At 53.0% G+C, this 13097-nt stretch overlaps 3 protein-coding genes across 3 annotated transcripts; all 3 read right to left on the bottom strand.

Moving 5' to 3' along the window:
• Nucleotides 1-5079: 5079 nt before the first annotated feature.
• SPBR_02755 (uncharacterized protein) lies at nucleotides 5080-6578 on the bottom strand (the record flags this gene model as incomplete). Its single annotated transcript, XM_040761058.1, has 2 exons — nucleotides 5080-5125; nucleotides 5242-6578. 2 exons carry the CDS (start codon nucleotides 6576-6578, stop codon nucleotides 5080-5082), a joined length of 1383 nt encoding a protein of 460 aa, XP_040620493.1.
• Nucleotides 6579-7900: 1322 nt separating this feature from the next.
• Nucleotides 7901-9019, bottom strand: SPBR_02960 (translation initiation factor 3 subunit H; the record flags this gene model as incomplete). The annotated part of the gene is made up of 1 exon (XM_040761263.1): nucleotides 7901-9019. The coding sequence occupies one exon, from the start codon at nucleotides 9017-9019 to the stop codon at nucleotides 7901-7903; it is 1119 nt and encodes a 372-aa protein (XP_040620492.1).
• A 1952-nt stretch (nucleotides 9020-10971) lies between these two features.
• Nucleotides 10972-13005, bottom strand: SPBR_02494 (uncharacterized protein; the record flags this gene model as incomplete). Its single annotated transcript, XM_040760797.1, has 3 exons — nucleotides 10972-11135; nucleotides 11174-12074; nucleotides 12181-13005. 3 exons carry the CDS (start codon nucleotides 13003-13005, stop codon nucleotides 10972-10974), a joined length of 1890 nt encoding a protein of 629 aa, XP_040620491.1.
• Between the last annotated feature and the right edge of the window lie 92 nt (nucleotides 13006-13097).

Below are 13097 nucleotides of genomic sequence, written 5' to 3'. Positions count from 1 at the left end.
AATATGTTTGCCATGCTGTGCTGAGTGCCTTTCTTGTTTATACTTTTCATCCGCATTCCATTAATCATGTCTCTCGCTACCCTCCATGGCCACTCTCATCCTGTTTTGTTCTCATGCTTTGCCCAGTAGCAGAGTAGGTCACAATATCAAACATCTCCGCCTGTCCAACTTTGATCACTTCTGCATGGTCAGTGTGGCTCCGCCCGGCAATCTTGGTCCATCGTCCCCCTCTCGCCAAAATCCACGGGCTCGAAGCGAACGATACACAGAGGCGATGGTGCCAGGGCCAACGAAGCTGCCGGCCAGCTGGGCTGCACACCCCCTTTCTTCTCGCCTATTTTAACGCTACAACGTTGGTAGTCGAAGTAGGGAAGGCGCAGAGAGACTACGACCTATGGTTGTCTTTTGTTGGAGGTCCTGGTGTGGGGGCCTTTTTATCTTGGGCCTGTATGTCGTGCCGGTGCGCGCATCTTCTCTCCCTATCCGTCCTTGCTCGGTCAGACAATCATGTCCGTTCCGATCAAGTCGCGGCTTCCTGAAGAGGCATGGGGAAGGCCATGGCGTCTTTCCCTTTGTTTTGCTCAGAAATGATGTTCTCCACTTACACATGTATGAAAAAATAAAATAAAATAAAAATAAAAAGGAAGCTGCTATGTGATGAAAAAAAAAAAAAAAAAAAAAAACGAAAAAAGCCCTGTGGCAAGGATTCACGGGCCTTGCTACATTTGTAGCACCGTAGTCCTTTCTCGGGCAAGAACGGCCTGACGATCCCCCAATGAGTAGCAGTGATGGGCGTGGCGCACCGGCACAGCCAATCCTAACCTCAGAATGTTTTGGCTGACTTGTGATTTTGCGCCGAATCAAGGAGGAAAAGAGGCAAGGGAACGGAAAAAGAAAGTTTACAGAGTATGTTGAGTATGTTGTACGAAGTACTGGGGCTGTCTTTCAAGCAGGAGCAGCAGACAGAAATGTAGTCACGGGCCAGCGTTCGCTTTGTCGTGTTTTGGAACCCCTTACCGCGATCAATGACAAGACGGTGCCCGGAAACAATGGACAATGGACGGAGGAGACACAAAGCGGCGACAGTGGCGTCTTTTCTTTTCTTTCTTTTTTTTTCTTTTTCCTTTTTCTTTTTTCGTCACTATCCTGGCGCGAAGAAGCAAATACGGAGTAAAATATCGTCGGGAAATAATAACGAATTTCAGGCCCACAGGTCAGACTCCTTCCCCCGGCCATTCCTATTTCGGTATCTCTCCTGCTTTTGCGTTGGATGGGGAACGTTACTTTTCACAATGAGGTGACGACAAAGAAGCAAACAGCCGTGTCGCTTAATGGTTCTCTTTCCAGGTTGTGGACACATGACACAGGGAGCCTCTTTCAAATTCGGTCCCGTTGCCAATCTCGGGGCGCCATCGTTTTACGGCTCCGACTTGCCAAATGGTCGATCGCACTCCCTACCAAAAGGCATCCACCTCAAGCATTCTCCTCCGGCATCCCACATCAAACGGCAAACAACCAGCATCTGGACGTGTCCAACACGTACCAAAGTTGGCCGTCCGTGTCATGAACTACATCACTGCAGCCGTCTCAAAGACAGACTAGACAGCCCTGGCTCGACTTCCTGCGTGGCTTTTCTTGTTTTGTCGTGTTGTTCGAAGCAAGTCTGCGGTTCATTCCCCTTTTCCGCTGCCTCCAGTGTACATCACAAACAAAGCCCCGTTCTGCCTGCCGCGTCTTCTTGTTGAACCCTCGTGGCTGAGAATAATATGTCCAGATTCACACTCGCGCCAAATGCTTCCTCAACAGGGACACAAGCGGGACAAAACGGAATTTGTCCCCGTCCACGATCTCGTCGCGGCGGAGTGGAGGCCTCTTGGGCCTGTCTGTGTCCGTGGTCAAGTGCTACTATTGACAACACTAATGCCATTGATGCCATTGATGCCATCGTCGGCGGTTGAAGTCATCGTCGGCCTCGTCACAATCTCCTGCTATCTATTTCCTTAGGCTCTATCCATGTCATATAGCCTGCAGGTACGGAGCACTTCGGCCATGGGATAGAAGCTGCATCTTGATATTGCCCTTTCCTGTGTTTCCCGTCTTTTCCTTGGGGCATTGATTGCGTTAGCTGTCCATCCCGGGTACAGTTCTGTCTGCATGTTCCATTTTCGGTGCGTTGCTTTACTGATATCAGGCGCCTTATCAGCTGGACGACAGGGGCACGGAAGGGCTGCAACTGGGGAGGTGATGCAATGCTGTGGAACTGGTGTGCCTCGCCATATCTACCAGTTCTTTGCCAGTTCGTGCTGATATTGACGTTTTGCGATTTACCCGTGTCATTGGGGACATGTTCATCCGGGCGTTTGGAGATTGGCAGGCTATGTGGCTATGATTTGATTGCTTTTCCCCTCGTTCTATTGCTCATCTTCCCCCAGCCAATAAAGCCGACAAGGGGCGCTGTATCTCGTGGAAGCGAGCTCGCTTCCTGATTCTTCCCTTGGCCCTTTCCGTTCGTCTACCCTTTCTTTCTGACGGTAAGACCTTTCCCCTCCTCCTTGCACCCATGTGGCGTCCGCGTGCCAAACCCCATACCATGCCGTCTTAGCTCCGGCCCGTCTCATACGAGAGCGCAATATTGGTTAATAAGAGCGATTGTGATGTAGCCAAATCGTGTCTGCTGCAAGCAGAGAGTCAAAAACGACAACACGGCCCGGCTTTTAATATCGCTAACGCGACCGTTCGCATGCGGTTATCTGCTTCTCTTGCGTCTTTGCTCGCCTCTGTGTACTTTGCGTAATTCTAGATGCCTGATGTGCCGGGCCACATGAGCAGAGGCATGGGATGCAGCATCGACTGTCCCGATATTGAATTGCCAAAGCACATCATCATCAGCATAGTCAGGCGGATAGCAAATGGCGCTCTACACGGACTGATTTGGGACTGTTGCAGGGCAAAATAAATGGCCCCTCCCGCCGTCCTTCGGTGCCCGTTCGTCTCGTCATTTTATCCTGGATGAAGCATGCACCCTCAACCCTCGCCTCGGGCGGCTCGAGAAGGGACTGTCCATCTGTCCGTCCCGTACCTATAGAAAATAGAAACGTATGCCAGGGCAGGTGAGATAACTGACATAGCTTTTTCGTCAGGGAAGCTATTCTTGCTGTGGTTTGTCTCATTTAGCCATGCCACCTCTCACACTGCCAATTCGTAGTTCCCCAACGGTCCAACAACAAAACCTTATTCGTCACGTTATATACGACATATCATCCGATTCTGGCCGGAGCAAACCCCGTGGTTTCACTCCATCTATTGTCTTAAGGTAGTAAATAAGCGGCTGGAACTCTGATCGCTCGCTTCGCCTCGCTTGCGCGTAAACTTACAAGCATCACCCCTGAAGGAACGCGGGACGTACGAGAACAACAAAGTGCTGGCCATCCGTAGCTCCAACGACAGTTGCCGTGTTAATTTCAACGTCGGCGACCACTCGACCAACGGTCTAGATCTTTCCCTTCTTCAAATCTTCGCCTCCATGCGTGATCGCCGCATTGTGACTCGAAACATAGTAACATCAACGATGCGCCTGGTAGCATGCCAGAAATGCTTCTCCCAGATCACATCCCTTGGTCCGTCGGCGGTCAGCTTTCGAGAGGCCATCAATTGGTTTGACTCTCTGGTGAGGTGCATCAAGAGTAAAGAGCAAATGCAACCCTGATTTCATTAGTATCTCTTTTTCTTTGACGGAACCACGGCCATGGAGGCGCAAAGGAAAGTTGGCACACGCATTCACGGCCTCGTCAACGGCATGCAGAATAAAATGAGTGCGGTAAAAGAAAACAGACATGGTTTCTACGGTGAGGGTGTTTGGGGACAGTTTACAGCGGGTCGGCAATCGTATTTCTGAGAATGCGATGCTGCATTTTGGCTGAAGTCGGCGCGAATCTCGTATTAGCCTCATTGCTTTCGACATGGACTCCGTCCATATCGCACAAATCCGAGCTCCAGTGTTTCATTCACGTACTTTGTTCATATGCCTACACCGTCATGTCGGTAGCCAAAGTTTATTTCTTCTCATGGGTACCTGTGTGGTTGAAAGTCCGATGTGTATGTATCTTCACATTTCGTTGAAATATATTAATCCCCAGTTTCTATTCTGATTTTCGTATGTTTTAGTAGTCGAATTTCGCTTATTGATATGATATATTAAAAACCATTTTTACACATAAAAAATCGAGCTGAAAAGGGTCTGTGTATAAAGTATGATTTTCTCTTCGAAAAAGGCAAGGATCTATAGAGGCCAATTTAATAAAAATACAGTCAAATGGAACAGATCAAAATGGATTGTCATGAAATCGAAAGTCCTACAAAGTGGAAACTAATAGTTTACCACAGCAAAATCAAAGAGATGGACGACAGGGCTCAAAGTTGCTATGCTTTATTGCAAAAATTGACAAGGGAGCCTTGAGGAAGCTCGACTACACATCGGCTGGAAAGAAGGAGTAAAAGATCGTTGAAAAAATGATTCATTTTGTGACAACTTGACCTGGGACTCAACCACTCCGAACTTCAGTCTTCAGAGTGACCGACCCCCAAGTGTCGCTGTGTGCTATCTAGAGAGAAATAAAACGGCCCATACTCGAACCGACTGTAGATCTTCCGTACTCAATTTTTAGGATTGAGATGTCATCACCCTTCGTGTGTGCCTTTATGTAAATTCCCTTTGCGCAAAACAAATTAGACGAAAAAATCAAACCGGCGGTGTGAAAAACCACGACAAAAAATACAAGGCTCCTTCCCTATGCTGTTGAAAACATTTTTGTTGAAGAAAAAGAAAAGTAGGGGGAGGGCAGGTGCGGACTGTAGGGGGGAAAGGGCGACGGAGAAGAAAGTAGAGAGAGAGGTGATGATAAAGGGTCGGAAGAAAAGGACGGCCGCACTGCCGCTTGAAACAATCGCAATGCTTTTGAAAGAACAACTCCCCCCGTGTTTTCCCCGGTTGAAATGGGTATATGGTTAAATTTTCTTTTCATAAACAACTTTGAAACGACAATAAACATCAAAAGCACATCAATGGGAGGTGCGCGGCAATCATATCGTTAAGTATAGAGAGCGGCGACGCAGCCCAGAGACGATGCTGGCGGGTTTGAGAAGAGGGATGATAGGGGCGAGAGAGATTAGTAGCGGTAGCTGAGAAGAAGTTAGTAACATTCGCACAAGACTGAGACGAAATAGAACAATGGGGGAACATACTGGTCAGGCTTGAAGGGGCCCTCGACAGGCAGAGACAGGTACTCGGCCTGGACATCGGTGAGCTTGCTCAGCTCGACGTTGCAGTGGTCGAGGTGCAGCTTGGCAACCTCCTCGTCGAGGATCTTGGGCAGGACGTAGACCTGCTTCTCAAAGGTGCCGGTCTTGGCGAACTCGACGTACTTGCTGCGGAACGCCTCGTCCTTGTTCTTGTAGAGAGCGATCTGGGCCAGGACCTGGTTGGTGAAGGAGCAGGACATGACGAACGAAGAGTGGCCCGTGGCGCAGCCCAGGTTGACCAGGCGGCCCTCCGCCAGCAAAATCAGCTTGCGGCCGCTCTTCATGGTGTAGCGGTCGACCTGGGGCTTGATGTTGACGTGCTCCACAGCGTTGGCCTTGAGCCAGGCAACGTCAATCTCGACGTCAAAGTGGCCAATGTTGCTGACAATGGCGTCGTTGGGCATGGCCTCGAAGTGGCGGCCGACCAGGATGTCGCGGCAGCCGGTGGTCGTGACGAAGATCTGGCCGACCGAGGCGGCCTTGTCCATGGTGGTGACCTGGAAGCCGGCCATGGCGGCCTGCAGGGCGTTGATGGGGTCAATCTCGGTCACCAGGACGCGGGCGCCCATGCCAGCGAGGGCCATGGCGCAGCCCTTGCCGACGTCGCCGTAGCCGGCAACCACGGCGATCTTGCCGGCAATCATGACGTCGGTGGCGCGCTTGATGCCGTCGACGAGGGACTCGCGGCAGCCGTACAGGTTGTCGAACTTGGACTTGGTGACGGAGTCGTTGACGTTGATGGCAGGCACCAGCAGCTCGCCGTTCTTCAGCATCTTGTACAGGTGGTGGACGCCAGTGGTGGTCTCCTCGGACAGGCCGTAGCAGTCCTTGAGCATCTCGGGGTACTTGGCGTGGACGAGCTGGGTCAGGTCACCGCCGTCGTCGAGAATCAGGTTCAGGCGCTTGTTGTCCTTGAAGGCAACCAGCTGCTGCTCCAGGCACCACTGGTACTCCTCCTCGGTCTCGCCCTTCCAGGCGAAGACGGGGACACCGGTGGCGGCAATGGCAGCGGCGGCGTGGTCCTGGGTGGAGAAGATGTTGCACGAGGTCCAGGTGACCTCGGCACCGAGAGCGGTCAGGGTCTCGATGAGGACGGCGGTCTGGATGGTCATGTGCAGGCAGCCGGCAATGCGGGCGCCCTTGAGCGGCTGGTCGGTGGCGTACTTGGCACGGGTGGCCATGAGACCCGGCATCTCATTCTCAGCGAGGTCGATCTCGCGGCGACCGAAGGCGGCCAGCGAGATGTCGGCGACCTTGAAGTTTCCGGCGGGGGCAGCCATTTTGAAAGTAGAGAAGTGGTCTGGGAAGAGGGCAGCGCGTTAGTCGATTGATCGTAGATGACAGAAATTGGCTGGCAAACAAGTGAACCGGCGCTGAAGCTCTTCGTTTTTTTCAAGCAGCTCTGGTCAGATGGCCATCCGAGGCCAAAGTGAGCTCCAACAGCGGTACGATGCTTATCAGAGAGGGGCACGGCAATGGGAGTTGCACCGCCATTGAGACGTACCTTGAGGAGAAAGACGGGCTGTTGGGATGGATGAAGCGTTTGGTAAGGATGCAAAGTGAGATAGGAGAGTGAAAAGTGAGAAGTGTAGAAGAGGGGAGGAAAGGAGAAGGAGAGAAGCAGGAAGGACAGGAGTTGCAGGAGGATAGAAGGGGTGTTGAAGTGGGAAGGGGCGGGCAGAGATAGTGGACAATCACTTTTTTTTCCGTCGCAACGTGGCGGGGCAGTGGTTGGCTGGTGAGGGGTTAGCAGCAAGCAGAAAATTTCAGGAACGGCGCTAGTCCTGATACGGACGGTGCTCAGTGGGAAACGGAGGGCCATTGGTCCCCTGTAGCGTGTCGGCACCATCTGCCGTTACTGACCGCAGCTTCGGCTCTGCCACTGGGGCCTGGCCAGTGAAGGACCCGAAGCATCTCCGAGCACGTGTTATCAGTTTACATATGTTTTCAAGCGGCCGCCGAGCTCATACGTGTGGCCACGTTCACGACTGGGATCTCTTAGCCTAGGTCATCTTTTGTATTTTCGTTTTTATCTGACAGTTCGTAGTCCCCCAAATTAACGCCAGGCCAGATGCAATATAACTCGCCCCTGGTTTGCCAGCTTCCGCAGTGCATCGTGGCACAAAAGTATAAGACGCCCTTGTCTGTGGTTGCTCACCGTACGTTCACAGTATGACGAACGTAGGGAGAAGCGAGGACCACAGAGTCAGTGTCGCCTTGACGCCGCTGTGTAACAAATCCGCCCAACGAAAGATCCACGGCCAAAAGGACAAGTCTCGTTAGGCCAAATCATACCCGTCTAGAAACTTTTGGTGCCGCCATAAACGCAGAAAGAGAAAAGATACCAAGAGGGGAAGAGAAAACATGGAAAACCGAAATACGATGACAAGGGTGCGACCTCAGCCGTGTCATGAGGCTGGGGTGTGGTGCCACGGCATTGCCCTTATCCGCCCATGGTGGAAATATCCGGCCCTGGTGAAGTGACCGGACGTGGCGATGGGAACATGATGAAACTGTAAAAAAGACAACGCACGCAATAGAAAACAAGACAAAAAAAAAAACACAATAAACATGAGCAAATCAAAGTCCACCAACTACCCGTTTACTCGGGCAGCAGGTTCCCCCGGACGGCAAACATCTTGGCGCTGACGCTGGACGTGAAGCCGTCGACCTGCCGGCTGTACAGGTCGACCTGGCGGGCGTTGAGCATGCTCTCGAGGCGGCTGGGCTCCTGGGGCAGCTTGAACAGCCGCTGCCACTCGTCCTCGGGGAGCGGGGCCTGCTTGGCGGCGGTGCGGGCGGCGTTCTCGGCCTTGCGCTTGGTCTGCCACGCGGCAATCTTCTGCTGCTCGCGCGTCAGCTGGCGCTGGTAGTACTGGTGGTTGTTGAGGTCGGTGTAGTGCGCCTCGACGCTGTCGAGCAGCAGGTCGCACGTCTTCTCCAGGAACGGGTCGATGGACAGGTCGAGGGCGTCGAGCGACGGGTAGGCGGGGAAGGCCAGGGGCGCGCCGTGGATGTCGGACAGCGACGCGGGCAGGTCGACCTCGGCGGTGGCCGGCGGCGCGGGCAGCTGGTGCATGAAGGTGGTCAGGAGGTGCGAGTTGTGGACGGCGACGGGCAGCTCGACCAAGATGTCCTTGAAGGACAGCTTGGACTTTTGCAGCGTCTCGGTTGTGAACTTGCCCTCCTTGTACGCGGCGACAAACGCGCTGGACAGGCGGAACGCACGCAGGTTCAGGGCGCCCTGCGAGCTGCGGCTGACGTCGTAGACAAGGGCGACGGTGGCCGCGCCGGCCTGGGCGTCGCGCTGGTAGTGGTACAGGTTCTCGATGAAGCTCATGTTGATAAAGTTGCCCATTGTCGCGCTCGTGTAGAAGCCGACGCTGTTGGCGTCGACGTTGACCTCCTTGAGGTGGCGGATCATGTCGGCCTGGTACGTCACGTTGGACTTGGCGCGCGGTGCGGCGGCGGCAATGGCCGACGCGTCGTTCTGGTGGCCGCGCTCGTTGGCGCCGGACTCGACGGCAGCGTCAGCCACCGAGGGGAACGCAAAGGTGTTGGTGACCTCGAGCGTGCCCTTGTTCTCCATGCCGACGATGGCGCCCGTAGCGGTGGTCGGGAAGGCGGACGAGCAGTGCTTGGTGATCTTCATGACGACGAGGGCCTCGACCTGGACCGTCTGGAACGGCAGGTCCTTCGAGGTATCTGTGGCTGCGACCATTGTGAAGGAGGGGGGGGGAAGGGTTGGGCTAGAGGGTGAGGTGAGGTTCGAGGCTGTTGATGAGTGACGACAGCGTCGAAGAGTCGTCGAGACAGCCGTTCAATGGGAACCCGGGGAGTCGAAAAAAACGAAGGAAACCGACGATGCGTCGCGCGTTTCGCGGGTTTGGCGGTGGAGAGAGGGGGGAGGCGCAGGGAGGAGACGTGTTGGCGCCGGTGTTGGTTTGGCAGTGGTCGTATTTTTGCCTTTTGCGGAGGAATAATTTTTCGCGTGTGATACGGCCTTCCTGGCGATGCTGTGCGATTTCTGCTTTTGCCTGGTTTGTGGGTTTGGCGGGCCATTCAAAGGGGGTTTCTACGGCGGTGAATAGCGGCAGAAAATAGTACCCCGCCAAAACGGCTCCGGGTGTACTCTTAAGGCATACAGTGTATAGTTATACAGTGTAACGAGAATGCACAGTATGGCATCGTGTAAGTGACAATAGACCAGCTTTTGTTTACACGACATGGCATACAAGTCAGAAGCCAGCTTCCAATAATATTACTAAAAATAATATGTATCCAAGAGTTCCGTCCAATGAAGGAAAACCGTAACCATCTATACCGATCTATATACCGTCTATCCGTCTATCCAGTCCTTTCCAACCGTTGACCATCGATCCAGCGACGTCTATGAATACCCAGAGAACCTAAGCGCCGGAGATTATGCCTTGTTGCTTCGAGGTAGAGATTTGGCCATGTACAGTCGACATTGAGCTGTGAAAATCATTGATGGGCTATTCGGTTTAAGACTTTGTCGTGCCCTTGTCCTCTGAAAATGCGTCAGCTGCTTCAATCTTGCCGACTGATTTACCAGGAGTAGAAGATTAGTAACTTACTCTCGCCCTTTGTGACTTCATATCCGGACCGCCCGGCGTCCGGACCGGGAATGGAAGGGGTGTTTGTAGCATGAGACATGGTGTCTACTGGTGATGGTGATTGAGGATTCTGGGTGTGGATTTCGAGGCGAAGAGGTAAGAGGTAAGAAAAGTAGAAAAGCAGAAGATGTGAAATAAGAATTGCAAATAAACGAGATGTTTGTATGAACTGAATGAGAGCCTGCTCGTGTGTTGCATCGTTTTCTGTCAACGAGAAGAGAGGAAGATGACCTTCATATATGTGGCATTTCAGCGCCTTCGTGGCAGTACACCAACATGCCGATATCTCGCATCAAAGTCTGTTACAGTACGTTTGTCAGATTTCTTCTTGACAAGCTGATGTTTTGATGGCAAAACCTTGTCCTCTTTTCTCCATTACCGATATTTCGGGAAGCCCCTGAAACATCGTGGAGTCATGGAACATTTCTGGAAGGCGAAAACGTGGAGTTGAGACTGTGGCGAGCGTGCAGACCACATGTTTGATCCTATTCTTGGTGTTTACTTCCACAAATATTCCTAACTGTTCCTAAAATATTATTAGGTGGCGCTGCGTCTCATCTTACCGACCTTGGATCACTGTCTACACCCTGCAGCCTGAGATTGGTATTGCGAAGCCGGATTGTGACAAGTGACAATCTTTGGAAATGCATCTGAATATCAAGAGACAATGTGGGGAATCTGTATGACGCTACATTGATTTCATTTAGATATTCGGCATCGCCGTGAGATATGTCATTGTTGTTCGATATTTGATCACACTTTGGTTGAAGCAAACTTTGACGATAATCAAAGAAGATCTTCGTCTCTTGCGAGGGATGCCGTTGCAATAGCGAAAATGGAAGCCTCTTCACGCCCGGCCATGTGTCATATTATGAAGCCACCTATGTAAAAGATTAACACGGTGCAAAGACCAGCTCTGGGTCCTTATGGGGAACTTCTAATATTTTTATTATTTCATTATTCTATTTATTTTGGCCCCTGAATACCAGGTGACACAAAGTGTCCAAAGTTGAGATATCCACAGTCGCCCATCTCCCTATTGAATGGGAGGCAGATCTGGCATGTCCTTCTCATCATATGCCGGCATCGATGTGCTCGGCGCTCGTAACCGTGATGGCGTTTGTGGGGCAGTTTCAATCTCAACGACAACGCTCGTCTCCATTTCCATTTGGATGGCCAGCCCACCCCCTCCCCAGCACGCTGCAACGATTCTTGGCTGGCGGCAATCGATCGGCTACCAATGGCGCCGCTGTCGCCGCTGCCAATGCCCAGACCGGTGACTCCGAGACTGCTTGTACCCAGCTCGCGCCAGCCACGAGGCCCGCGCAGGACTATGTCACGGACGCCTCGCACGGCCTCGCCGATGGGCGTCGTGCTGCTGCCACGGTCCTGGCTGCTGCTCTGGCTGTAGCGGCTCGTGTCCATGCGACTGCTGGTGTTGCTGCTCTCGTGGCTGCTTGTGTGTTTGAATTGCCCCATGTGATTGGTCCTGTTGCTGCTGTTCCTGTTGTTGACGCCCCCCTCTACCCACACCATGTTGCCAAATCGACGGTTGGGCGGCGTGCGCATAAAGGCAAAGGTGTTGACGCCAACATCTTCTTCGCCCACGTCACCAAAGACAATGTTGCGGCGCGTGGAACCCCAGAGAAGGACGTCGAGCCATCCGTTGCTGGTGATGAGCGCACCTGCAGCGCAAAAGTAGCCTAGTGGCACCTCGGCACCGGCCATGGTGGCAATACGACCCAGTGCCAGAGGCAGAGTGCAAACAACATAGATAATGGGATAGATGAGGAAGCCTGGGTGGCGCAGACTGTCGCCCATGGCCGTCTCGTTGTTGTTGTCATTGCCATTGTTTTCGAGATCCACGGCCGCGATGATAGGACTAGCAGGGCCGGGCGACGGAATGGCAATGGGTGCCAGCCGGATATTGACGCTGGACTTGCTTGCTTGAAATTGAGAAAGACTGTGATTGGGAGCCAGCTTCAGGCGTTGCTCTTGCTGCCGTTGTTGGAGCTTCTGTTTTCGGCGGAGAGAAAGGAAGACGAGAGTGTACAGGAGCGATGTGAGTGCCAGTGTGATGAAGATGAAGAGGTAGTGCGTAACAAGACGGAGCGTCTCAAATTGCTGGTTGATCCAGCACTACCATGTCGGTTAGCAGAAATTCAACAAGTATGACACGATACTGGGAAGAAACAGATCCTGGCTGTCGGCGAAGTTACGTGTAACGTGTCGACTGATGACGTACCCATGCTGAAGCGCGGACATAGAACCCGTCACTGGTTGCCCCGTTCCGGGTGGCTGCAATGCCGATGAGCGCCAGCCCATAGGTGAAGACCCAGATGCTGATGCACGCTGCATTCACCACCCACTGCGGTGGTTTGTAGCCCCGGGAGATGACGGAGTATGTGTGGATGGCGATGGCGGCGATGAACAGACTCGCAGACAGATCGCCGTTGGACACAAAGAAGCCCTGTGACCAACATGTGCTGCTTTTGATGATAAAGGCGTCGTTTTTCACCCAGACGGCGTTGAGCATAAAAGCCAAGGACTGATGCATGTCGGCCAGCAGCAAGTTGTAGAGGAGAAGGAGGAACTGGTTCAGCTCGGCCTTTTCTCGCACGACCTGAGCGGCTGTCGCGTCGTCAGACGGCGGCATCTGCTTTCGGCCGGCCCATAATGGCCACTTTTTGAACAACTTGATTCCTGTAGTCTTCCGAAGTGGCTGCGGAATCTGATTTTGGCTGGTTGTGTCAAAGTCGACATGAAAGTGCCGTTCTGCCAGGCCGAGTGCAAGGTCCATTGTTGGTGACAGCGGCTCGTGGTAGATACTGCCCGGAATTGAGCCCGCTGCTGCTGCTGCTGCTGCTGCTGCTGCTGCTTTTGACCGTGCCGCAGTCTTTTGCTTCCACCGGACAATTTTGAATGTGAGGTGGCAGAAGAGGGCACTGGATGAAAAGAGCGAGATGCACCCAACGACACTCAGTGCGGTCAGCCCTTGCTGCAGCACTGGTGGCAAGGGACGCAAGTCGACCGTCTCCGGTGGCAGCATGCTGTCGTAAAGCGCCCCCATGGTGCCGTTCCGAATTGGGCGGTCGCTGGCGTCGGCGTATCTGTCGATAGACACTGCATCTGCGTTTGCAGCAGCGTATCTACACACCCCAG

This window comes from Sporothrix brasiliensis (genome assembly GCF_000820605.1).
Source record: "Sporothrix brasiliensis 5110 chromosome Unknown Cont17, whole genome shotgun sequence".
NCBI lineage: Eukaryota > Fungi > Ascomycota > Sordariomycetes > Ophiostomatales > Ophiostomataceae > Sporothrix > Sporothrix brasiliensis.
Note: the sequence above shows the minus strand (reverse complement) of the source record. Positions and strands in the feature narration are given on the sequence as shown.